This window comes from Siniperca chuatsi, linkage group LG2 (assembly GCF_020085105.1).
Source record: "Siniperca chuatsi isolate FFG_IHB_CAS linkage group LG2, ASM2008510v1, whole genome shotgun sequence".
Taxonomy (NCBI): domain Eukaryota; kingdom Metazoa; phylum Chordata; class Actinopteri; order Centrarchiformes; family Sinipercidae; genus Siniperca; species Siniperca chuatsi.
Window position 1 is genome coordinate 15,717,007 of NC_058043.1, and position 26,689 is coordinate 15,743,695.

The 26,689-nt window shown below is 38.5% G+C and overlaps 3 protein-coding genes across 12 annotated transcripts in view; all 3 read right to left on the reverse strand.

Moving 5' to 3' along the window:
• The window catches only part of slc38a3b (solute carrier family 38 member 3b), a 30,046-nt gene extending 22,163 nt beyond the window's left edge, over nt 1-7,883 (reverse strand). Inside the window, exons 1-4 of one of the 8 annotated variants that reach the window (XM_044211027.1) lie at nt 7,411-7,882; nt 5,610-5,711; nt 5,131-5,221; nt 1,427-1,598 (exon numbers count right to left, since the gene is read on the reverse strand). The gene's annotated coding sequence lies outside the window, so the exon portion shown is untranslated. Of the gene's footprint in view, nt 1-1,426; nt 1,602-5,130; nt 5,233-5,609; nt 5,712-7,410 lie in introns of those variants that run through there. The other 7 variants (XM_044211051.1, XM_044211041.1, XM_044211022.1 and 4 more) reach the window with 7 other exon arrangements.
• A 5,661-nt stretch (nt 7,884-13,544) lies between these two features.
• Nucleotides 13,545-23,746, reverse strand: rbm5 (RNA binding motif protein 5). 3 transcript variants are annotated; one of them, XM_044219552.1, is made up of 26 exons: nt 23,586-23,737; nt 23,294-23,334; nt 22,705-22,736; nt 21,437-21,614; nt 21,167-21,325; nt 20,937-21,006; nt 20,443-20,516; nt 19,652-19,735; nt 19,278-19,338; nt 18,845-18,910; nt 18,579-18,739; nt 18,269-18,366; nt 18,010-18,097; nt 17,860-17,928; nt 17,354-17,420; nt 16,996-17,096; nt 16,744-16,900; nt 15,972-16,063; nt 15,677-15,856; nt 15,400-15,540; nt 15,200-15,286; nt 14,836-15,021; nt 14,647-14,721; nt 14,434-14,534; nt 14,171-14,300; nt 13,545-14,070 (listed from the first exon to the last, which is right to left on the reverse strand). In XM_044219552.1, the coding sequence occupies exons 3-26, from the start codon at nt 22,707-22,709 to the stop codon at nt 13,945-13,947; spliced, it is 2,556 nt and encodes an 851-aa protein (XP_044075487.1). In that variant the 5' UTR covers nt 22,710-22,736; nt 23,294-23,334; nt 23,586-23,737; the 3' UTR covers nt 13,545-13,944. The 3 variants fall into 3 exon arrangements, with proteins under 3 accessions (XP_044075487.1, XP_044075477.1, XP_044075469.1); XM_044219542.1 differs by lacking the exon at nt 22,705-22,736 and having other exon boundaries at nt 15,200-15,283; nt 23,586-23,746; XM_044219534.1 differs by lacking the exon at nt 22,705-22,736 and having other exon boundaries at nt 23,586-23,746.
• A 1,371-nt stretch (nt 23,747-25,117) lies between these two features.
• brk1 (BRICK1 subunit of SCAR/WAVE actin nucleating complex) lies at nt 25,118-26,541 on the reverse strand. The gene is made up of 3 exons (XM_044219566.1): nt 26,360-26,541; nt 25,732-25,814; nt 25,118-25,639 (listed from the first exon to the last, which is right to left on the reverse strand). Exons 1-3 carry the CDS (start codon nt 26,475-26,477, stop codon nt 25,613-25,615), a joined length of 228 nt encoding a protein of 75 aa, XP_044075501.1. The 5' UTR covers nt 26,478-26,541; the 3' UTR covers nt 25,118-25,612.
• Between the last annotated feature and the right edge of the window lie 148 nt (nt 26,542-26,689).

The following is a 26,689-nucleotide window of genomic DNA, read 5'->3' on the forward strand; positions in this document are numbered from 1 at the left end:
TATGTGAAATTTGTCTACACGCAAGCAAACAAATATGGAGAAATAAGTTTCCAATAATGAACTGATAATGAATGAATTATACTTGGGTTGAAATTCAGCTTTTCTTTCAAGGAAATTCCTAATTTCCTTATTAATACCAAATAACAGAACCATAAAATAAAGCATTACCAGGTGTTCTCTGGGCTTTTAAGGAATGTCATAAAGACCTGTCAGCCCACATAAAACTGTTGTAGTTCTCAGTAAAAGTATTAAGGTGCAACAACCAATGGTAAATCCAGGCCAACTACCATGTGAGTGATCTCAAGTCTGAGATCAGGTAGCTGTATGCAAACTGAGTTCTTTCAACAGGCACATTGCTGGTACTATTTCTGTGGTGTAATTTTATCTAGTGATATCTAGTGAGCAAATGGCAGGCTGGACAGTTTAGCCATATATGTGTCTATAAACATGTCCTTCAAGAAGACAGCTTGTTAGAGACTCGACAGATGTGGTTTATGAAGTGATTGTTGTGCTGCTAGTTTATAATTCCTTATGTGAAGGTACTGAAACAGTTTTTTTTCTAGGAATACTGTTTGCAGATCGTCAAAGCTGGTCATCTTGAGTATATCCTATTTGTGTAATTTAACTATAATTAACTATAACTATAATTTAAAATAAAAAAGACATGCTTAATGCAACATTATAAATATTGATATTTCAGATGAAGACTGGGAGTTGGTATGATGCTCAAGGTCTGACTAAATGCCTATGACTTTTTCACACCAGTTAAACAATAACAACCCAGATACTTGGTACAAACTGGTTCGAAGGAAGGGACATTAATTGATTGTTTGTGGGAGTGGCAAGAGCTGCAAAGGTTATGGATAAAAATAATACTTGATGTTGCTTGTTCTGTTCTATCTCTCTGCCCACGTCTTTGTGACTCTCCTGCTGACGTCAAATGATCAAGAGGGTAGAATATGCGAAGCCATGAAAAAGTTCACGTGTTCATGTTCAAAAGAGCATCAACTTTTTGGTAACTTGACTGTAAGTATACTTTTTTGGTAAGTAACATGCTGTTTCTATATCTCTAAAACGCATGAAATAAACTACTATGTGCTAAGAAAATTCAACTCTTTACTGATACTGAATACTGATCCCTGTCCATCTGAGAAAATGCCCTATGAACATATCCTCTTCTACTGTAATGTAAGGAGGGTCACCTTACACTCTACTGCAGCCCAGAGTGAGTTCTGTTATGTAACGAGAGTGAAAAGTCCCATTCTGAGTTATTGGACTTACGTGACATTGGAAATGTTTGAACATGTGGGGGAGGGTGAATAATGATTAGCTGTTTGATATTTCCGTCAATGTTAATGTGAAAGAATGGCTATTTATAAAAACAAATATTTATAATTTAAAAAATAGCAGCATTCTCCACAATTACTTCCTATCTCTTCTTGTTTCAGTTGGACATAAAACAGGGCAGGCACGGGACAAGTGGGGGGCAGTGGGCGAGCACATGTAGATGAGGAGATGCCCATGTGGTGGTGTATCAGGAACAGGCACAGGGTTCAGCCAACAGCGCCTGGCAGCACCAGCTCATCTCAGCCACGTGCCTGCTGGGGACAGAGGAACACATGCTCATGTCCTGCGATATCGGCCAGCACCTGAATCACATATTCTACTCTGCGGCAAAGCGGGCTAAAGGGATTGCTTTTATTTTGGTAAATTTCTCATGATTAAATTAAATGCTCCAACAACTTTTAATAGTTTAAATTAACAAAATTCTTGGGCACTGATTATTTTTTTCTATTGCCAGTGGATGTGCAGTCTATAATAAGAAGGAATTCATTTCAAGGATTACTCTTTAATTTGCAACTCAGTACACAAACTATACCATAAAAAATTACATTTCAACAGCAGTGATACTGTATCAAATATTTGAACAGAGATACAGGTCAAACCCTCCCATATGCCAATATTATGAAGTAGGTTTAATGGTCAACTAATAGTTTCAGCCTTGCCTGAGCCTGACTAGATAATCAACATTCACCAAAAATTGTGAAGTGAAAAATGTGCAAAAACTTTAAAGGGGATTCTTCACATCCTATATGGTCAACAAAGCACAACTGCAAGATATATTAGAAGTGTAGTAGATTAAACAAAACTCTAGGTGACATTCATGCTAACAAGGACATTAGCGTTGTGCATCACCTCCTAGGTATCCAAGCAGTGTGATGCATGACAGAACACACACACTAATGATTAAATTATATCACTAGTCAGCTCTTGAGCCAGAGGAATTAGTTTCACAAATGCAACACAATTCAGTTTAATCTGTATGCCTCATTACCACCGTTAATGAATATTACATATCAAAGCTTTATGTTGTAAATGCTTTGCAGGTGAGCAAAGTTTCCCCTGACTTTTGAACACAAACATTTATCAGAAACCAAAGTCTAATGTATCCTCCTTCAGATTTTACATATCTGTCTGTTGAGACAGGTTGGTATGTCACAAGATGTTCTGAAAGCGGCAGGAACAAAGAGTGTTTTAGTATTACTTTAGAGTTTTGACTACTGTTTGCCTTTTTTAATCATGTTATTGTATAACAATAATACAAAATAAAGACTGTTTCTTTAAACAACTCAGCAGTCAAAGCTGTGTGGCACCATTATTCTGTGAATCAAATATAAAATCTGTCAAATCACAGAATGTGTTTGGTGTCTCATTTGGAAGAGCAATGGCACTTTTATAGTACAGTATACAGCATCTTTGACATGTGGTTGAGCTGCATTTACTGTGGCTTTAGGTGGCATCAGAACCATTTGGTCACTGCAGCCGTGAACAAATGTTATGTGGGATAGAGAAGAGGGCACATCACAAACAGGTGGTATCTCATTGAATGAAAGTCAACAGAACGTTTCATAAAATATAATCTCAGCCCACTAAATTCTTCATGGAATGATTTCAATGTGGATTTATCTGCAGGCTGTCTCCTCTCACCGCATTCTTCGGACTCCTTCTCGAACACAGACTGACTGAATCGTTAAAGGGATCGTAAAAGGAAGCAGCACTACTAGGGTGCAAACAAGGAGCTAAGATATAATTTATTACGCTGTTTTACAAGCAGCCAATACAATATGTGTTTACGCAAGGATTTAGCTGAGAATATTAAACTCAGCTGTCATTTAAATGATGATTTAAATGACATCAAACAGTACGGCAATCCGCCTATGTTATTATTAATCTAGGTAACATGCAAGTGTGGTGTCAGCTGGACCGCTACAATTGCCTTTCATAAAACAATAACAGAAGCAAGTGCATCAAATATTTTTTCCTCAACTTAGGGAATGACCAATGTGTAGAAGTTCCCAAACATATTTTAGAAAGTAATGACTCGCTGAGCATGAGCATGTCCTCAAATGCTGCAGAGGTGGCTTCAGCTGTAGGAGGTCCAGAACCTTTTGCTGCATGATTTGATCATGTTAAAAGATGGTACAGATCCATTGGGCCATTAGTTTAATGCTCAGGCAACAATAAGCACTATGGATGCTTGTTATGAGGGTGACAACTGACACATCCTCGGTCTTGGTTGGAATAGAAGAGGTGGACACAAACACAGGAACACCTGTACAATGTAGTGCAATCTAATGCAGTGAGCCTGCAATAAATCATGCCTTTGTGAACCTTGTAATGCAAATTTTTTGACACTGCATCGGCAGACTGGTAATTCAACTGGACTGCAGTATTTTGTGAGGTGTTCCAGTTATTTTGTCCATCCCCTTTCACTTTTGCTTCCACTTCCAAATAACAGGTTTACTGAATTTAATTGGACGTGTAAATTGGTGTAAACGGTTGATACGGCCAATATGCGCTGGTGTCTGCAGTTTCAACAATGAAGATGATGGGTAAAATATTATAGCTGATGGGAATGATGGCTAAAACAAGAAAGTAAAAGAAAAAAATACAAAAACATTTTTCTTTGAAATACCAAACAACATGCATGAAAGTAACCAAAAATAAGGAAGTAAGTAGCTTATAAGGAGCAGCTGAGCTAAAATGTGATTCAGTGTAACAATGGCAAGTGGAGTTGGTGGAGACCAAAACAGGGCAAAAAGGAGAGTGAATATTGGACTTATATTCGCCAGGTGGACACAAACACGACCCCAAATTAATGCTGATGCTGCTCTGTATATGCTGGATGTGTTAATCAGTATCTGTTAGCTAACAAGTTCACCATATGAACGCAAAAGGTGATAATACTGCTGTTGCCCCCAAATAGCCAAAAAATCAGTTATTGCAGGTTTAAGGTTAGTACGCTACCTGCCTGTTGCTGTCTTTTTCCCAGGTCAAAACTTGAGACTTGAGTGTTTTTGCTTTCAAATCTCAAGACAAGACGAGATTTTAGGAGAGCTGTATATCAGCTTATATAAGCTGGTTTATATACTGTATATCGGTTAACTGCTCATATTCAGTATATGCTAGAGTTTGTATCCTGGAAAGTATATGGTGATTTATTTCCTGTGAGTCTTCAAATACACTAACATATGGCTCTCTGTGGAATTTGTCAGGCAGCATATATTAACTTTAGAACATATATATTTGCACTGATTGCTGCAGAGGCAACAAATATGGTGTATATATATAAAAATATTAGTGCCATTTTCTACCCATTAAGCTACAGAAAACAACAAAGCATAAAAGATGTTTTTTGAATGGACTGAGAGCCACAAAATAAACAAATTTCAGTTTGAACTTTTTCATAAGATGATAAACAAAACATAACTTATTGGGACAATTTCTACACGGAACATTTAATTTATTAAAAGTGCTCTCTGTGAATTAGACCACAAAAACTATATTCTCTTCTTGAATATATGCAATTGATCCATTTGAATATACAATATCAACAAAGGACGATGACTTTCCAATGATTTCAATATAAATAGAAAACAGCACATGATATGGTCAGGTTCAACCCCACAGATTATGAGCCCCATGACAAAGATAATAATAACCTGTGTCTGACACTTAACACTTGGGCTGACTCAAACGCAGATATTCACAGGTCTCTTCGGTGTGACAGATAAGCTCAGCTGGTTGCTTCCTACATGGATAAAACATCGGCCTCCATGCACCACGCACCTGTCCAGCTCCTCTTCGAACCCTCAGCCACTTTGATCACGGCACACGCTGGGGCCACTGACCGCAGCCAGGCTTATCTGCTCATTCTCCTCTGTGATGAACCCAGCATGAAAACCCATATAGGGTGTTAGTGTTCAGATAGGGGCCAAAGTCAAAAACATACCCCCTCACCCACACCACCTTGAATACACAGAAGTTCTCTGGACAGTCTATCTGTATCTCTGAATCTGTTAAAAGTTTTCAGTCCTAATGTGGTTGGTATTTCAAATTTTGTCTAAATTTTGTGTGTCTGACACTTTGAAAGTTACATGCTGTCACCAGTACAACCACAGTTTTCCATGATGACCACTCAACACCTGCTTTCAAGCAACCGGGGGTTAAGTGCCTTGTCTCACATCATATTAACAGTTGTTGCACAGGAATATTCACATTTCCACACCCACCGCTTTCCAAGTAAGTCAAAGATTGAAATGAACAACCTGCAACACGCTTGGAAGCTTTTCCAACCTTCAGCACAGTAACAGGACACATGATGCCGATCCAAAAAAACGGCAGCATCCTGAACCCTCCTATTCCGAAGCCTGAAAGGTCATCAGTTAGACAAAATTAAAAATGTTTAAACTTTACATATTATTATTTTTATTAGCATAACTGTGGAAACGTAGAGTAACTGCAGAATATTTTGCATAGAGTAACACTCTAGAGGGGGAAATTTAAAGGGCTAGTTCCCTGTAAAGTCTTCATTAATAATCTAAGTAGTGCAAGAATGTAAGTTGTATTGATAAATAAAAATAAAAAGGGCTGCAACTAACAAGTTATTTTGATTATTCATTAATCTTTCGATTATTTTCTTGATTAATGGATTATCTTTTGGTCAATAAAATGTCTATAAAATTATGAAAATAACAATTTCTTAAAGTCCAAGGCTACATCCTCAAATTTAGTTTTTTGGCTGGCCAAAATGTAGTTTACTATCTCATAAGACAAAGAAAATCAGCAAATGCTCACAGCTGAAAAGCTGAAACTATGGTATGTTTGGAATTTTTACTTGAAAAACGACATAAATGATTAGTCGATTATAAAAATAGTTTTATATATTCGTCCATTAATCACTGGCACACATTCGTTACATGAACACTGCTAAACATAACTGCAAATCCACATTTCCCACATCCACATCAACATTTAGGTCACAAAAGGACTGTCTCTAACTCATGAAGAAAGCGTAGACGTGAACCTTAAACATTTCTTGTTACCCAAAGCCACACACAATGCACAATAATAACACAATATCACATGTAATAGGCTCAGTCAGCACAGAGCGATAGCTTTAACTTCCCACACAGGGCGCACTTCCTCCACATGGGTATATTTAGCCACCAAATAGGCCTACAAAGGCAAAGTGCTTTCAAAGGCTGCTACTGGTTGTTAAAGCTACTTTTTATATTACTCATGTCTTGACGCAGACTAAACATGTTATCGCTGGTATTATTTAGAACAAACTATTAGTTTCTGTCGGATATGGTTTTGAGGAAATGGAAATTGTCTTTGCGTTTACTCGATGCCATGTGGCTTGGATCCCACAAACACATTAAAGTGTAGGTTGAGTGAACTGCAGTGACAATGTTTCACATACTCGTTTTTTTTTTAAATGACACAGGCCACCAAGAAATGGGCGTCATAAAATATCGATTGGTTAAGTTTGATCACACACATATCACCTGAAACTAGGAGACATTTGCGAAACACATTCACCAACCAAAAGGAATATCTGCTTGTGAGTAACACATTGGCTGTGCCCTTCGTCCAGCTGATGATTTGCAAGGCGACTTTAACTTTCAGGCTGATCCATCATGTAAAGATTCAAAATGCAACCCGAGTCGCATGAACAATAGATGGACAACAATCTGTCACTGACTCCTTGAGGCACATGGTCATGACATCTGGACTTGGCGCTCACTGCAGGAGAACCAAACATGCTATTCTTTCCTTGTTGATCACCCCCCAAATAAGAAACACAGCCTTATATGTCCCAGTACTGTGATCATATAGGCTACAAATATTCATAATATCTGTCTTCATTCCTCCCCCCTGGGCTACAATATCCCTATGTGATTCTTCATGTCCAATGTTTTAAAATACTACTTCACAAGCCTTAACCTTTCAGTAAAACCAGTTGAATACAAACATCACGCCAAACGCAACCGCATCATCTCTGCAAGCAAAACAAGTTCATTTTTTCTGTTGAAAGAAAGACACATCAGATTTGTTCAGTCTTACCAAAAGTTATTTTCACGAAGCTTTCGAGTTAATTCCTCTGCTGAGTGGGAATAAATGTGATGATCTCTGATGAATCTCTTTCTCCTTACGTGTGAAGGTGATTGTATCTACATTCGTGGAGTATTTACTCACATTCGGACCGTCGCCCTCGTAAACCAGCAGCTACAAAATGCGCTCTGAGAAATGGTCGGCATTGTAAAATCTTCTGAAGCTCTACTGTGGGGGTCGCGTTAGGTCCGCCTCTTTTGCAACCTCCATATCCCCGCCGTTCGCTGTAGGTTTCACCACTTGGTCTCGTCGTATAGGTGAGGGAACTACAAGAACAGTAACAGACAAGGAATTGCGCATAAAGGCACTATAGACAGTCTGGCAATGCGTTACACACAACGCCGCGAGAACATGGTGCGTAAATCAAAGAGCTATCATTATGGAGCGAGTGTGGGTCACACTAAATACATTTGATGATATGAATGTCCGAAATATATAACTGCCGCAACAAACAGGGTTCTCTTTCTCTGCCTGTTGCAGCTAATCCAGCAGCTCCAAGCACGGTCATTTGGCACCTGTTAAAGAGTCTGGAATGTGGAGAGCTTCCCCTTGCTCACTAATGAGAGAACAATAGCAGGGCACCTGGTATAGAGGTGAAGAGGTCATCTTTGCCTCCTTTACTAATTGATTTTAATTGCATAGCTGCGCAGCAAGCTGAACCAAAGTCCACATTCCTTTTTTTTGATGGGGGGGCGACAAGTATGAATTTATTCTGATGATGGTTATGTCATGGTGCAGATGCGACCAGATGTCACCTGTAAACAACTGTGCTCATGCAGACATCAATAGAATAGAATAGAACTTTATTGTCCAGCAGTGTAGAAAATTGTCTTTAGTTCACCGAAACATAAGCAGCACAAAACCATGTAACAACTATAGTAACAAACAAACACTGAAATACAAAACAATGACCACCATTGATGTAATGTATGTAAATAAAAATACTGAAAACTAAAATACTGTGGAGCAAAACATGGACACATCTACAATGTTATCACTGTAGCTTAAAGTGTCCAGTACAAGTTCACCAAAAAGCCATTAAGCAGAAGACAGTGTAAATTCATTAGAGTTGATAAATGGCCCTTCTAGTGACCTCTAGAGGCAATGTTAGCTCAATGAAGTTTAAGGATACTAATGTTCAACAATTTACATTATTTTAACCCTCCATAAACAGGGTCATCTATGCAGAATAGTTTGCTTCATGTGCGCAGTAGTGGCAGCTCACAACAAAAACAGATCTTAGAATCAGTGACACTTTTCTTCTGATCTTTCAAGGTGATGGACTCTGCATCTAATGAACAGACAGAGACAAAACTAATGACTTGACAGTGGAAGTGAAATAATTGTGAGAACACCAACATTAACTAACACACTGGTACCAGAGGGGTTGCTAATTATTGGCTATTTGTAAGACTCGTGCAACTAGATAGGGATGGCGGCTGGACAACTGAGCAGGTCCTGGTATTCAGATGATAATGCCTTTCAAACCAGTCGGGCCAGCCATAAGCTGACACAATATAGATATAAGGCCTGGTTATCATCCGTGTACCCACTCTTTGCCTCTGTGGGATTCAGTTTAAACCTGCAATAGCTGATTTTTTTAGCCACTTGAGGACAGCAGAAACAAGCTGTAAACACAAGACTGACATATTATCAACTTTTAAGTTGTTATGTTAGCAAACAGTTGCTTATTTACAGATCCAGCAGACACGGAGCAACAGTAGCTTTCATTTATTGAGTTGTATTTGTGTCCACCTAACTAATCTAAGTCCAATAGTCTCTCTTCTTTTAGCTCTGTTTTGGTCTTTCATTTGTGAATTATTTCTAAATTAAAACTGTACATATATATACACAGTGTATACTTACATATATTCATAAAACCAACACATCAGCTGAATCTGTGGATTAGTCACCTCAGTGTCACCTCCATGTTTTCTCTGTGTGACTCTGCTGTCATGACTGAACGGTTATTTTAGGAACCATTGAAACTCTTATGACCAGATAGCAAAGCACACTTGTGAAACAAGATTTGACCCAGACCACAACTGCTGTGTTATAGGACAAGCGGATAAAGATACGGATCACACATTCCACACACCCACATTCATACCTGACAGTCACTCATTCATTGTACTCAGTGTGAAGAAGAGAAGACACTTGACACCTAGGGGACTTCCCACTTTTGTTCAGTTATTTTGTTTATTTGGTTTAAAAACAAGATTCTGCTTTTGAGTTACTGTTTACAGGAAATATTTCCATAATGTGAAAGTACAAAATATATATGTATTGTAAAATGTATTTTTGCATGTTGAAATACATGAATGTAGGCTATCGCAAATTAGCCCCAATAAGCTCAGCTTCCAACTTTTCTAGAAACGAACATTTTTGACTATCAAAACAAATTTTGATGTCAGTAGTTAGCTCAGAAATGACACTGTCATTTAATAAATACAGCATAGCCCCAGATTGTGCCTCTTATGTGTTACCATTACATTTGTGTCACAGAGCTAAGCATATGTTTTCTGAAACATAAATACCCGGCGGTCTTTGAAAAAGATAATTTTACAAAAGAATACATTTTACAAAAATGGACGTATATTTACATATTTTTCATCCAGATGATTAGAAGAGTCTGAGGATTCTGCAAATACCCTCAGAACAGCTGAAGGTATTTCAGTGTTGTTAAACAATCTGGGCTTTTTAACCTTCACCGGTTATTTATTTTTCAGAGACGGATGCTTAGCACAGCACTACATACTTAATCAGAATACACTATATACTGTTTCTATTCTATTGCACAGCTGGGTTTTTAGGTGTGGTGTTTGACAGCATGTGGACAAAGAACAGAAACTGAGCGGGAGGACATGAACTCAATCTCCACTCTGGTTAAGACTTTCCTGCTGCTGTCTGATTAGATCCCAGGTGGTATTGGAATTACATTACTTACATATTGCACTGTATATTGTAAATTACATTTAGTGGAATCAGTTGGCTTGAACTCCTGCCCCTTGCTTGCTCACGCACTATAGTACGCTACAGCCAAAATCTGCTTAAGCAATAAACAGAACTTGCCATGTTCTTTATGAATTTTACAGTTTCTTTAAAAGAATTATGTAAGCCCATTCAAGCGCGATATGGCTCATCTTTCTCATGCCGCAGATGGATGTTTGATTTTTGTGATGTTTCTGAGAAAGCAGGATGTGAAAATAACAGCAGAGTTTCCACATCATACCACAGGAGTAAAGGCAGTATTGCTACAATATATTTATCTAACAGAGGTGGACATGAGGTTCAGAACATTTCTCCCTGAGAGGCGAAAATATCAAAGGATGAGGCACCATGAGGTCCAAATAACCCAAGGAATATATTGTATCATGTTCCATTGTGTAACACACTTTGCTTATATAAGGACTGCCAGCACAGAGAGCGGCAAACTGACCACCTCTTTGTGTGGACGAACAATATAATTTACAATATTATTTACAAGCCCAGGCCAGGTGAATGCACCCTTTACTGATGAGTTTGAAGGTGGAAAGTATACGCAGAATCCAGTAAATAACAGCCTTTCACTCTCCATTTACAGGATGCTTTAATTTTCTTCTCATCTCACTCTGCAAACAAACAGATGCACAAAGACCTTGAACTCAGAGGGCAATGATCTCTTTAAACAAAAGACACACAGAAGCAACACAAACAGGTTTTTTTCTTCAACTTACTATGGAATCGCCAAAGCATGGTCAGAGCCTGATGTGTCATAACCTACCATGTGTTAAAAGACTCGCTCTTCAAACTAATGTTTTGGCAAATCTTTAAAACCACATAATGTATGCTAATAGACAACATATCCAATGCAATGTCACCCAGATGCAAATGTCGTCTTTTTTTAATCAGTGATGCTAGCTTGCAATGGAAAGATGGGGGGAAATTAAAACTATAACACATCACATTACAGATATAATACAGGCACATAAGAGTTGAAAATGACAGGGAAGACAGGTTAAAGAGACTCGTTTCTGCATGTCGAGTGGTTCTTTTATCTTAGCCTGAGAAACTTTCCACTGTGACCACACTAAAAAGAATCTACATACACAAATCCCTATTATTACATACAGTACTTGTCTTGCACTGATCATCATTATACATGAACAGCAAAAGCTTGCTTATGTAATTGCAGGAAAGTACCTCAAAGGAATAAACACAAGAGAGAGCACCAACATGACTCTCAGCTTTGCGTGTTCTGTGACTATTATATTACAATATTGTACTATAAATGCTCATACTGGGCTTGAGCCGAATGCAGGACATTCAAAATTCTGACTTTCCTTTGAAATGCCAGAGGACAAAATGACATAAGAGATAAAACGACCCCATCAACGCAGTTTGGCACAATATTGATATGTCATATCCTCTCAATATTTTCAGTATAAAAAAGGACAAATTATTATTTACAATCGAGCACACCATTTCTTGTTTCATATACAAAACATTTCCCCAGGAATATCAAGGAACAACGCTGCCTCCCAGTGGTATGTCATTGTTAAATACAACAAGGCAATAAGACACTCTTGGTATTTTCTGTATCTCACTGTGTATTATGGCAGGACAGTTACGCTTGTTGCTGGCTCCACAGAGTCCACTACACTGCCACCAAAACCAGCTCTCCTCAAGGTGTATTACATCTTACCATGACATTGCAACAGTGAAAGCTCCAACAAGATGAAAGAAAGCCCATCAAGTAGTAAATGAAGAGTCTGGATCAGGCCAGACCAAACATGGGATGGGTCACGAAAGGCCATATTTTGCCAACATGGTAATCCTGGAATCTGGTTCTTTATTTGTCTCACTGGGGAAATATTTTTTTGGTGTCGCCTTCACTAGAAGATTTGACTGCAAGATCAACAACTGAATTGCTGAAGCTGGGAAAAAAATTGGTGTCTTGCTGAAGGACAGGCAGCAGGATGAATGCCAGTTAGCACATGGCCTTAAACCTGTACCCTCTAGTGGAAGGACAGCCTCACTACAACCTTAATATTTGTATAGAAGACAATGCATAGCAAGCTTTTTATTATAAGTTAAATTATCAAAAATCATGAAAGCTGCATTGTTGAGCACACTGACACAGCCATTCTTCATACAGTATGAAGTAGCTTCGTAAGCTTCAGTACTGACTATATAGGAGATGATGCAGGTCAGCTGGCACAGCAAACTTTAGCAAGTGAACGTGAGCAAACATACAAAGAACCCTTGCCTGAGTTAAAAGTGCTTTCAGGGTTACAAGAAGAGAAAAATCCTGCTCTTTAGCCTCTATTAAAATAAGTCCCAGCTAGCATTGTTGATTATTTTACCATTGTCACTGACCTGGACAATGCTAGTTACTCGCCCCATCTCTTGTACCTGCATGAGTGAAAATACTAAAAATCCCCAACATTTCAACAGCAGGAAATGTGTACAAACCGTTAAAAGAACTTTAGGCTAAAACCATCGATAGTGGAGCTCACACTTAACACACACGACCCATCTGGTTTCTACTGTAAGCTGTCATGGTGGTCCACTGCATATTCCACCAGGCGTTTGTCCAGTTCCAAGTTTCATGATCAAGGACACGTTCTTCATTAAAAATATCAACAGAAAAAAAAAGTATTGCTTGGTTGTGACTAGTTTTGTGAAATAGATTTTCAAAATTCAGGACATGGTGGTACTGCCACATGACTCCCCAGCTTATCATTGCAGTATCAGTAGTTTAATTTCTTCAACTAACAGTGAAATGTTACACTGCAGTATAACATCACTTTAAATGAGTTGAGTATGATTTAGAAATTTATAAATACTAAAATGGGCTTTGCCTATGCAGAATGCACTTCGATCAACAGGAGTCATTCGCACTTAACATTCTGTGCAGTGAGATAGTGACCATTTTATAGCCCTACTTTTGCTTTAATAATTAATCATTAATTGCACTGTAACTTCAGATCCTACATCTTCTGGTCTAATTATATGATGTATGAGTACAAAGCCTTGTTAATAATTTTCATAATTTGTTGAATAACATTTCTGCTAAAGGTAATAAAATATGATAAAACCCATCATAAATCCCTTGCAATTTATTTTCTGTACAGACAACATTTTTGTATAAACTGTACAATCTTTTTAACATGCTGAGACAGAAAAATGGCATTAACACAAGAAATATGTAAACAAGGGAAGTAAATTTACTGTGCCTATATACATTTTATAAATTATATTATTCACCATCTTAATATGCCTCCATTACAGATTCTTTCTACTGTCTGGTTTAACCATTATGGGAAGAGGCATAATCATCAGGTATCATACAAGGGGTGAAATCATTAAAGAAGAACCTCTCTCTTTCTTCCATGTCAATTCACTTGTCATTGTTGATGAAGACGTGGTGGAGCTCCACCTCAAAAAGAAGCAAATAATTTGTAGACCATGAAAAAAAAATCATTTGAGATCGAGACTAACAACTCATTCCAGTTCAGTAAAGCGAGCAAACATGGCTTTGCGGACTGCGTCTTTGTACGTGTCTGAAGCAGAGAGGGTGTAGTTGGTGCCTTTCGTGCCAAGTCCAGCTCCCTTTGTTCTCAACTGTGCCTGTGGAGGAAAACGACAAACTTAAGTACTTTTTAGAGGTATATACAGTTATTGATGCTGATGTATATTGGATACACCACCAGGTAATTGTTGTGGATACCTCAATTGGTGTAGTTATGCCCTGCTGGTTGCGACCGAGACCTTTACCCTCCTTCCACCCCATAGCCTGTAGCATTTTGTTCCCAATGTTGTCACTGTTAAGGCCGTCTTTAGTGGGCTGTTCATAGTTACTGCACAGGAAAAAAAGGGATTTTTTTAAAATTAAATTACTAAACAAACACAAAATGAACAAGTAGAGCCGTGCAAGGACTGGGAAACAGCATAATATACGAATCAGTAACTTGACAAAACAAAGTTGCTTACATGACTGGTGTTGGTTGGCTAAATTTCTTCTTTTTGGGCGCTGGGGGTTCAGGGATGCCATATTTTTCTCTCCTCTCGGCTGCCCGGTCTCTATATTTCATCTATTTACCGGAAGAACAAAAACATTTTGAACGTTAAAATGCAGTCACATTAACTAGGGCAAAAATATGACTCACTAGTCATGTGGAGCAGTGATTCTGTATTGAACCGAACCTCAGTCTCTCTTTTCTCCAACTCTTCCAGCTCTGCTTCGCTCATTTTAGATCTGCGGAGAACCTCCAGGTTTTTCTAGGAAAGACCAGTGACAAGATGAATACCTCAATAATTTAATGGTCTTACGGTATGACTGACACTTTGGACTTTAACTATATTTACGCACGAAGACAATATGTGTGATGTTACCTTGTGGAGATCAGAGAGTTGCTGATGTCGAATCAGACTCTCTTTGTTGGGAAACTGTCTCCTACACAGCAAGCAGGCCAACTTTGTCCAGTCTGTCAGCTTGTCCTGGCCTCCTTCACCACCATCAAGCTCTGCTCCCCCCTCCTCAGGGTCACTGTCTCCACTGTAGGCTGCCACAAGGCCACACTAACCACACCATGGATAAACAAAGGCAGGGGTAAACATTGTTGGCATAAAAACACCTGAATATAACTCAGTGCATACAGAATATTTACAATGCAATTAAAATGACTGACAATAATTGCTATAACACTGCAAAGGAAAAGTTCACGCTCACAAAACCAGGGATGTAGAAAGCACTCACCTTGGAAGTGTTGACTGAGCTGGTTGGTGGCTCCTCCTCAGGGCCCCTTGGCAACTCTGGCATGAGTCTGTCTAGACCTCCTGCCTGCTAAATAAATAAAATATATATTAGTTTTTTGTTTAAATCAATCAACCAATTTAGAACATTAACGTCACATACAGGCTCAGAACTTTGTCAGATAATGAATCCTACTGGATTACCTTCTTTTCAAACAGTATGTAGCCAGCATCAGCAGCTGCTGCCTCCTTCCTCTCTTCTTGACTAATAGGTTGAAAGCTACTCTTGAAGTTCTCTTTCTGCTTGTTGAGAGTTTTAGCCCACCGCTCCATGTCTTTAGCAATCTGAAAGAATCAAACAGATTTCAACATGAAATTAAAATCCCAAAGATGAAAAATATTCAGAAAAGGCTACACAGAAGTTGAAGTAGAAGCTACATGCATAACAGTGAGTGCTGATGTAGAATTAATATCACAGTACCTGCTGCGCAGTCTTGCTTTTGGGCTTTTCTTTTTTCTCCTTGCCTTCTTTGCTGCCTGCTGCTGCAAAGCCGCTTGTGTTATCATTTTGTCCAGCATTTGTGTCGGTTGAGGCAGGTACGTATGTCTGCTTCTCACTGTCCCAGTACAGATACTGCTGGGTCTGAGAGTTGTAGTAATACTGAAAAGATTTAAACACCAACATATATAAACAAAACAATATAAACTCCTGTGACTCTCACCAACATGACAGAAAACCAAGTGGCTCACATGGTGGTTGGTTGGTGGCTACTTACATGAGTGTTTGGGTCATAGTAGAGGCCAGTTTGAGGATCATAATAGTAGCCAGAGGACTCATCATACTGATAGGTGGATGTATCAGGAAGAACTGTCAATTATAAAACATAATATCATTAACAATTAGTGTAGAAAACTTATTTTACAAACTATAAAAACAGTTGCCTTGTAAGTTGAGTATTTGTGATCAGTAATGCATCTTTCCAAAACAAAAATCAAGAGGACTTGTACACTAGGACTGGGACAATACAAGTTTGTCTAGAGAAGTTTTCATAAAAAAAAAAAAAAAAAAAACAACAAAAAAACAACAACTTTCAGTTACCAATATTATTGCATTATTGATAAATCAATAAGTGGTCCCAGCTCCAATTTTCACTAGCCTTCCCTACTGAAATCAGTCTAAAAGGCAGACACCTTTTGATTTCATGAGTTTGAATCTCTGGCAGCTAAACTTTAGCAATAGAAAGTAATCTCAGATATTGCTCCATGGCCCATATATTTAGTCAGTCATATCAAAGACTAGTCATGGCCGTCTTGTTTTTAAATGTAATGCTTTGAATCAGTTTGTACAAGACTTGATGTTCATCAAATTTTCAATTTAGAAACAGCATATCACTCTTAACACTCTTCTCTACAGGCAATTCTCAAGTCTGAGTTTAAAGCTGTATCCAGGGAAACACTATGTACATGACAGTGACCTCAAGAGGATTTTCTCTTTAGGCACATCACACTTCAACAGGACAGGTTTTAAGGAAACTTGTGTGCTCATACCAGTGTTGGTATCAGCTGTCTGTCCTGAGGCTGTTAATGCACTGGCAGCGGTGACAGTGGCAGCAGCTAGGGAGGCAACAGGCACAGACGCAGCTTCAATGCCAGAAAAATGTCCCATCTGGGCTTTTGCCTCCAATTGCTGGGCAAGTGACAATGCCTGCAATTAATGTAATGGTTATTCAGAGATTGTTACACCATGCATTTGAATAATGGTACTATAGTGTAATTACAGAATGAAAATGTATATGTTACCTGTACAGCAGGCTGCGCAATTATATGGGGTTGGTAGACCTGCGCAGTCTGTGAGATTACTACCCCAGCTGCAGTTGGAACAATCTTTACACCTGGGGCAGCTAAAATTGGAAAAGCAAAGATATGTGTTAATTTTTTCAACACTCATCAACATCACTGCGCAAACAAAGTCAAATTATCTCTTGTTTTGTGCTTGTTGCTTCTAAAAGCTATAATCTACTCTACTATTACATGTCAGCACATAAAAAGTACTGAAAAACTACATTTTACTAAATACTAACTGTAATATTAATATTATACAATAAATGGTTAGCAATAGTGCTTTTATATATATTATATATAAATATAAAATTCATACCTCCTAGAATCCCATTTCCCTGACAGGTGTTGGCTCCTGCTCCTTGATGGTAGTACGTCTGGTAGTCCTATTGAAAAAGCCATTCATTGAAATATAGATTTTTGAGCTTCAGTGGTGTGAAACTACCTCATCTAAGTCAGCTTTTACCCAAAGGACATGTAGATACTTGTCAGTGTAAAATTTGTAACATTGGCTCAATATTTAAAATATTGTTATGATATCCGGTTACAGCCTCATGTCTTATCTCTGAAGTCATCAGTCATCAGTAATATAATTGTTAGTAAGCTTGACACTGATTAATCAAACCAGTATATAGAATTTGCTGAACAATTATTTCTCTGAGGACATGCGTTGTCCAGGTTGTAGTCTCCTATAGCTACCACTAGATGCTACTAGAGAGCCATGTTTTACTGAATGCATCTTTAAAGCCAACAAATTAAAATATGTCAGAAATGATCTACTCTCAAGCTAACTGTTACAATGTTTGCTTCATTTGTTCTACTAACCTGTGACAGTGGAGTATAGCCTTCTTGCAGGTAGCTGTACTCAGACATTCCCTCGGAGCTCTGCTGTGGCTGTAAAGGTAAAGCATGGGTTATGAGCCTGTTGCATTGACAGATGTTAAATAACAGGATGTTGACTGAAAATGGGCCTACCTGACTTGAGGACCACTGGGCTGCAGCAATGGCTGTGCTGGCCACAGAGAAAGCACTGACACGATTCCCATCAGGTAGTAAAAGGTCCCTAAAACAGACAAAAGGCAAACAAGCTAATTCCCACCTTTAATTTGAGTGTGGCTGAATCTCTTCTCTTTATTGTGGATCAAAACAGGCAATTTGATGAAAAATACACAAGGTTTGCAAACTAATTAAACAGTTAAGAATATAAATGTACATTATACACTAGTATACTCACTTTCTAGCACTCTTTGCATAATCCACCCCAATTGTTTTTCCATCCAGTTTTAAAGGAGGCTGCAGTCCCTGTAAGATGGTTAGCAGCTGAGAGGCCTCCTGTGAAAAGGAGTGATATTGAATTTAAAGTGATAGAGACATCATTGAGGTGGCGAGTTGAGCAAGGAGAAACATTTTAGACAACTAAGGAGTCATTTTAGTAGAAAAGACAAATGGAAGCCATTGATAAGTGGTTTATTGTTATAGCAGTAGATTGATGCTGAATAACAGTAACAATAACATTCATCTGTACATATTAAAGAATGCTTTACCAGAGGAGAGGACAGCTGTACAAAGGCAAACCCTCTGTTCTGGCCCGTCTGCTTGTCCTTGATGAGGCGAATGTTGTTAGATGAAAGATTAGCATATGGTGCCAGTGCTGTCATGATGGCTTCCACGGTGGTTATAGGAGCAATATTTCTCAGGATGATTGCTGTACAGGAGAAAAGTCTATATTTAAGAACAACCTACCATGGATAGGGATATTTTTATTTCCAAACTTAGTGGGACAATGCATCTATTAAAGAGAAGTCCTTACTGTCGCCATAGAAATCTCCACTGGGCTGAGTTTCAGAGACTCCAGTATTATTGCTGGTTTCACTTTCTGTTGAGAGAATAACAGAAGTAAGAGGTGCATTAACATAACCTTCAGGACTGTGATATCAAAGAACTGGAAGTGGTATAAGAGGTATAAGTGTAAAAAAACTGCTAGAAATGAGTCAGTGTTTACAATATCAGATAGCTTATTTCACAGCCTATTTTATAAACTCCATCATGTATTGTGTTTTGTCCCCATTTTGTGATGTCAGGTAGCAAGGAAAAAATGCATGCTGTTTCCCATCTATGCACTTTGCCTACATCTGACAGAGTGACAACAACACAACACAAACTTTGCGTTGCATCCCAGCACTGCAGACCCAGGCAGCTCGGATGTCTGCAGTCAGTGGCCTCTTGTTGATTTAACTACTTACCAGCTTTGGCTGCTCCACACCTGAAGCACTTCAGCCTCCTCCGGAAATTGTACAGGCCACACTGCAAGTAACCGTTCACATCATTTTTATTATACACCTACTAAAGCCCTGAACAGTGCTGCCTCAGAAAACAGGCAATCTATATTGGTGCAGCATACCATACTTACCTGAGACACAACCTAACCTTTACCGCTTATCCAAATGTGGGTCTACCACAAAATTAGCTGACAGGACTGCAACATTTGTAACTTATAGGCCTAACATATATACTTATAGGCCTGTATGTGTGTATGTATGTGTGTGTGTGTGTGGTGTTCTGTAGTAGCATTGTTTGGATAATGTGGCCATGAAACCAAGACAGATCATTAACTTACAGTGTTGCAGAGCCAGTCTTCATACTTGTTTCTGGGGTGACTGTAGTGCATGTCCACACTTTTGCCTTGGATGGTCAGACGTTTCTGAAAGAGGACGACAAAAATCAGTCAAGCATTCCTGGCAAGCATCAATCTCATCAATAGAGCAAGCAGTGTTGGAAGGGAGAGATGGGGGAGAGGGACCCCCAACAGATAGCCTTTGTGTTAAAGACAAGACAGGCACATGATGTATATGTGAGCCTGATGTGTGGAGGGTTCTTTAGGTGTTTGGGACCCGAGTGCCCAGGCTGAGCTGGAGCAGAGTGTACAATGTGACCCTAACAGACATTTTTGACTTCTTTAAAACAAGAAAAAACAACGAAGATTAAAAAATCCCCATCTACTGAGGGGTAAGCTTAAAAAAGAAAAGTCTGAGCTTATATTGAACTCTGAAAATTCAATGATAATGCCTCTATCAGCAGGGTAAATATAGTGTGTTCATGATCTTAAATGCAGATTTCTTAAGGAGATGACTTCACAATACAAGTCAAATCTGCAGCTTTGATGCTACTGTCATTACAATTAACCAAACAAAATATTTGTTAAAACATTAAGATATAAATCAGGAATATAATCATCTCTAATAATATACAAATCAAATCTTTTTGCTCTGTGGCATACAATCCATGGTTTTTTTTTCCAAAAAGATCTATACAGTTTCCACACTACTTATTCAATGCACTTTGGTTGCCTTTTGGGTTATTTTTCCATATCCCCAAGATTAAAACTAGACTTGGCGATTGTGAAGCAACCTGATTGGTCTCCATCCATCGTGTAGCATCTTGCAAGTGATAAAAGTCCACGAAGGCGAAACCACGGCTTATACCTAGAGACAGCATTCAAATATAGACGGGAGGCGTGTTAGTTAAGAGTCCATGGGCATATAATTCAAACTCTTCCACAAACTGCTTCACGACCCAGGCCCTGTTTGGTACACAATAGGCCACTCCTTACGAGTTTTACCATAGCAAGAAATCCTGCTGAATACCACAGTTTGAACCACACTCAACAACAGAGTGTGTCTGCCAATTGACTTTCTCAATACTGTTATTGCTGTTCTTACTTACCTTAAAAAGTTCCACAATGAACTGAAATGAATGTCTTAAATCAACATTTTAAATACTTTTTCAAGCAACTTGATACAATTCTCTACTAGCTGCTATGGGAAAATGGGTCTGAATGGAAGCAGATTGGCCCTATGGTCAAAGACTGGGGGGAGTCGGGGTCCATCATATCTGGTTCTCACCTGTTTTCTTTTTCATCAGCCTGACATCCACTGGCTGCGGCCCCTCCAGTTGGTCTATGGCAAAACGAATCTGAACAACAACATGCAGATGGTACTTTAACCTTATGATTCAAAACCTGCCCCCAATTTAAAAGGCACTTTTAACCTTACAGATTAAGTGGTGCACACACATAAAACCAAACTAAACACAAAAGAGGTTGCATAACTGCAGAAGAAAACTAAAGACTTACATCATCCTCAGTGACATGAGGAGACAGACCCCAGAGCATGATGGTCTTGCTCTTCTTCTCCTCCCCAGGCTCCCTTCTGTAATCCTGCTCTGGGTAGTCGCCATCAGAGTGATAACCATCTTCTGATCTATCACTGTTACGTCGTTTCCTTTCTCTTTGCTTTAAAACAAACAGATCAGTGCATCAGTTAAGTGTGGATGTCGTCAAACAACGTATTTTTACTAAAACATTATAACACCACTAAAAGTCACTGAACATTAGAATACCTACCTCTGGACTGTCTCTTGATCCTCGACGATCTCCTTCAAAACGTTCACTACGTCTCTCTTCCCCCCAGCGGCGCATGTTGTGATCACGCTCTTGGTCCCTCTCTCGTCTGTCACGCCATTCTGATTCATCACGGGGCTGGTCAGAGCCATACCTACCGCTACGTTCTGTCCGACTAATCCTATTCGTGAGGACATTGAAAAGTAAAACATCAGCACAACTACTATGCAATTGTATTATATTCCCTATAATATGATTCACTCAAATACTATTGTATCAGCAAGCTCACCAATATAATTTCTTGATTAACATTATAGAGAAAAAAAACCTGATAAAAAAGATTTACACAGAAATACTTCAACGTTTACAGTGTTTGTTGCAGTACTTGCGTATATCAAAAATGCTTTTCAACATTTACATCTGTATAAGTTTTATTAACACTCAAACAATGTTTTTGGTACTCAACTGGTTACAAAATATTTCCAGAATAAGAAAACCCAACACACAAAAAGATTTCCTGCCTTTGTAGTCATTCTTGATTTCTCAATTTATGTGATGTAGACTGAGAGAAGCTGATCTACTGTGCAAGAAAGTAACCACAAAGTTAGTGGTTACAGTCTCATTTCAGTAGTTAGATACATTAAAAACAGCCCTGGCATACAACTTTCTCTCAAACTGGAGAGCACCGTGCCTAACTCTGCTAAAGAAGCTACAATACACAGGTGTGGTCATTTTATTACTTTATTATAAAAAAGTCAGCATTTATACTTTTCCTGTCATGTTAATTCAATATTAAATTAACCATTTTCATTGGAGATGTCATACCAAACGCCAAGTTTTCTTTGAGATTTCTTGATTAAAGTCTATATTCTCTCCATTATGCCATGTAGGATACTTAAGATGTGTCTGGATCACCTCCAGACATGTATTAAAATATATATACAAATTGTCTGCTTGGAACAATAATGTGCGTCTGATATGTATTTTCCGCAAAAAAAGTATTTTTGCATTAAAATCCTTAAAAAGGCATCTATTTCTTTCCTGCTGGACACAATGTCGTCTACTTCACTGTAAAGTCCATTCTCAGTGTATGTGCACTGATGACTAAGTTGCACATTGGATCAGGATTGGCTTCCAAACTATTTGTGATGGCACTAATCATGCTCATAGGCCCAACCCTTACAATCAGATTTTCAATGAGCACAGAGAAACTTTCCACTTTGAGCAAATGAATGTGAAAACAGCCTTCTAGTGTCAAACTCTGCACATACATCATTCTGCACAGTGAAGCTCAAACATCCAACTGTAGGAACAAGAAGAAAAACATGTTTTTGAGTGCAGGGGGTCTTTATACTGTGTTCCAACTTACTATTTAAGATCTCTATAAAATAACGACTTTGGGTAGTATTGCCTTTATTAAGACAAGGTAGGACGGAAACGTTAGTAAAAGTATTGTCCTATAGTATCTCGCATGGTGGGCATTTTTTAAGACCATGAGGAAAATATCGTGCATTTTCACAGACTGACTGTTCTTCAGATTTGGCTTTAAGAGTAAGAATAGTTAATGAAATGGCAAGGTTAGGTTACACATTCACAAGTGTTTAACGTTAACGTTTCTGAAATGACCCTGGCTTCGGAAATGCACAAGTTATATGAACGTGAACTGTGTAACGTTGACGTTACTAAAGGCTAACGTTAACTGACAAATTACAGGCAGGCGATCTGAATGCAATTTAGCGTAGCGTAACGTTTTCCCTCTGAAGACAGAACAAGTATTTGAACTTGGACTAAAATAATACTGCCAATATACTTAACCACACCTACAATGGCGAACGGCGTGTTACTAGTTACCTTACTCACCTTTTATCAGCTCCCATTTCTCGCTGCAGCACACACGACCTCTAGAAAGCAAAAATGGCAAGAGTTTCGAATTAAACAAACACCCTGTTGTGTTTTTAGTTTATTAACATAATAAACAGTCGATTTTTTTAAGATTACAATGAGCACAAGAGGGTACAACAAAATGCTTGTAAGCAATAACATGGACCCGGTCTAACGTTAGCAAACAGACATAATTTATGTCGCAACCAACTACGCCAATGAGAAGCTTTAAGATTGTTTCAGTTTCCAATCTGAATGTACAGTAACTCACCAGTGTAGTTTGTTAACAATGTGATTACCCACTAGTATTTTTTCTAAATTATAATCGAAAAATTGTGGGCAAGGATATTCATCTCACGTCCAAGGACTTTTCACAACACTACAACCACAGATGAACCCGTCTTTGCTACTACGACACCTTCTTTGTCCCAAGATGCATTGGTGTAAAGCCCGCTGCATTATGGGAAGTTAAAACATTTCGCCCCGAATTTCTCTCACAGGCGTTCCGTGGTCCTGGGCCCTTGGTCTCGATCGTCTCGAACAGGTTCTGATGATTAATTTACAAAAGATTAAGATTTGGTTCGCGACCACGGCTGGGGTTGGCTGGGCTCACAGGTTGTTACCGCTGTCTTTCTGCCAATGCTAAAGATGGAGGCATGCTACCTGAACAGAAATGGATGTGTAGAGCACTATGGATGGTGTGTTAAGTTTGAAGTGCTGCCTGAAAGGCTAAACTAAGGGCTAAATGCACACTCTCAAGTTTTCCGCCATTTTGATTTGCACATAGCTCTCCAGCTTGCCATATTTGCAATATATGGACGTGGTTTGTAGTCGCTTAGTGCCTTAAAAATTCTAAATGTTTTGATAATTTGACTTTAAACTTTCAGTGGATTGCATTGCATTGCATAGCAAATTGCAAAAAGCCACAGAACCTACATGACTGCTAAATAAAGGTTTACTTTTGATTGTGTAACGTTAGAGCAATTTTAATTCCTGTTTCTTCAACCTGGTCCCAAAACCACACTAAACCCCACTGCTGTTCGACTTGTCCTCCAATTTATTCTGATATTTACTAAACAAAATTAGCATAGTAAAATTTGTAATTAGTAAAAATAAATAGAGTATACATGTAAATTAGCCTGTATGCGTCTTAGACTGCCATTCAAGTCCATATGATTGGAATGCTTTAATAAAGTGATTGATCTGGAGGTTTGACTCACTTCAGCCTTTTTAATGACTTGCAGAACATTGCTGTAAAGTGAAATTTCAGAGATTTCAGCCTCTTGTCTATTTGTAACACAGAAGTGTCCTCTTATCCTGTCAGTTGCGAAAAATGAGGAGCATATTCACAAAAAGTGAAGGATTGTTAAGAATCTACAGGAGAAATACTAGCATCCCCTATAATCTGGAATATTTCTTACAACGTTTACTAAATTCTTTATTACAGTTTCATATGCATATTCCGCAATAGCATGTACATAATGTTCTTCCATTGTCATACAGTATGCACATAAATCCATCTGTATGTATAATATAGCCTATTGTTCATATAACACTTACAATATTAAATGTTTCATGCCACTGCTATGGAATGGACTCATGACAACCCAATAACAATTTGAGCTGTATAATGTAATGTTTGCTGTCCACCTCTGCTGTTTATCTATATTTGTATCTTCCTGTAAACTTGTCTACTCTAAGTAGCCTATGTTGAGAGCTACTGAGAACTAGACTCAAATTCCTTTTTGTGTCAACATACCTGGTCAATAAAGCTGAAAGATAAGCAACAAAAACGAAACACAGTCATTGTTTATCATTTATTACAGTATGTAAATCCTGAAACATCACCAAACCATTCACTGTACAAGCAGGTCCTTAATAAAGATGACTACACAATTACTCTTTCAACTTGGCACACAAAAATGTCCCCCTTTCTTAAATCTCTGATGTGGTTATAACACTGTATACAACACAGATGGTCAATAAGTTGCACTGATACCAGATCCATAATTGAGCTCCACAATATTCTTTGAAACCAATACTTGCGGAGCTTATGTTTGTTTTTTTAACATTGATTATGCTTGAGTCACTGACACCCAAGACAGACCCATGTATTCTATACAAATGTGTCATGAGATAAAACAACACAGAAGTCAGCCATATAATATAAAAATGGTCCACATGATCCCAAAAAAAGGAGGGTGGAATCCATCACACTTTTTCCAAAAAAAAAAAATAAAAATCAGGGTAGGGAATGGGCAGGGAGCTCTGGGATGCTATGAATTTCCATGATGAGTTCTAGGTCAAGGTCTCTCCTTTTGTCACCTGTAATGAGATTCATATTATGTAACGACCATATCATTTTGAAACATTCAAATACAAAAAGGCTTATTTAAATTACAATATAATATACTTACTCTCGCCTCGATATATTCAATCCTCCTCTCCAACGCTGTCAGCTTCTCATTGAGGGTGGCCAAACGGGATCGACACGACATATCTAAGGATGATGAATTGTATTTAGCAGTCAACAGCCCTGACATCTCATGGGACGTAGCTTGTCGATGTTGTCAATTACAACGACGTTCGCTCAACAAAAATGAACAGCGTCACTATTATTGACAACTATTGCAGAGAAAACCTTCAATTTCAGGGGTTTTGCTGCTGCTGGTATAACATTAATGACATCCGAACAGACTAGCTAACGTAGCGTTTGCAGTGGCCTAACAGCCATTAGCTGTCTCAACCCTTGAATCCAGTAGACTTTCAATGCAGTGTTTTGACACTTGCTAGGTAGCTAAAGTTAGTTAACAAGCGAAACAAAATGTAAGGTGACTCGACAACAAACTGTCACGGTACTTCTACGAGAAAACACCTCACAGCTAACAATAAAGCTAATTGCTAACTGGGAGTGGCCATTGAAAACATCAACATCAATGCTAGCAATAGCAGGACAGCTAGCTGAACTAGCTAACTTGATCTAGCAATCTACGCAAGATATGCACATTAGTGGTGACCTTATCCGTAACATTGTTAAAAGCTTACCAAATGAGTTAAGAAAGTCGGCGATTTTTTTTATGCTGCTCGTAATAACTTCTATATATTCTCGATTCGCCCAATCTTGGTGAATCTCTCTTTGCACTGGATCTTCCTGGCCAGCCATTTTGGATAAGTCGCAGTTTAGCGTAGCGTTCAATCAAGGATAGCCCATCCAGGAAGCACAGCGTAGACGCCACGGGCAAAGTGTCGTTGTTGTTTTATAGGCTATCTATGGGTAATAATTCATACAAATAACCAACTTATTTTAAATAATACGTTTTGCGTTTTACCGTTATGCACTATAATGTTACGACACATTAATAAATTACTTAGCTG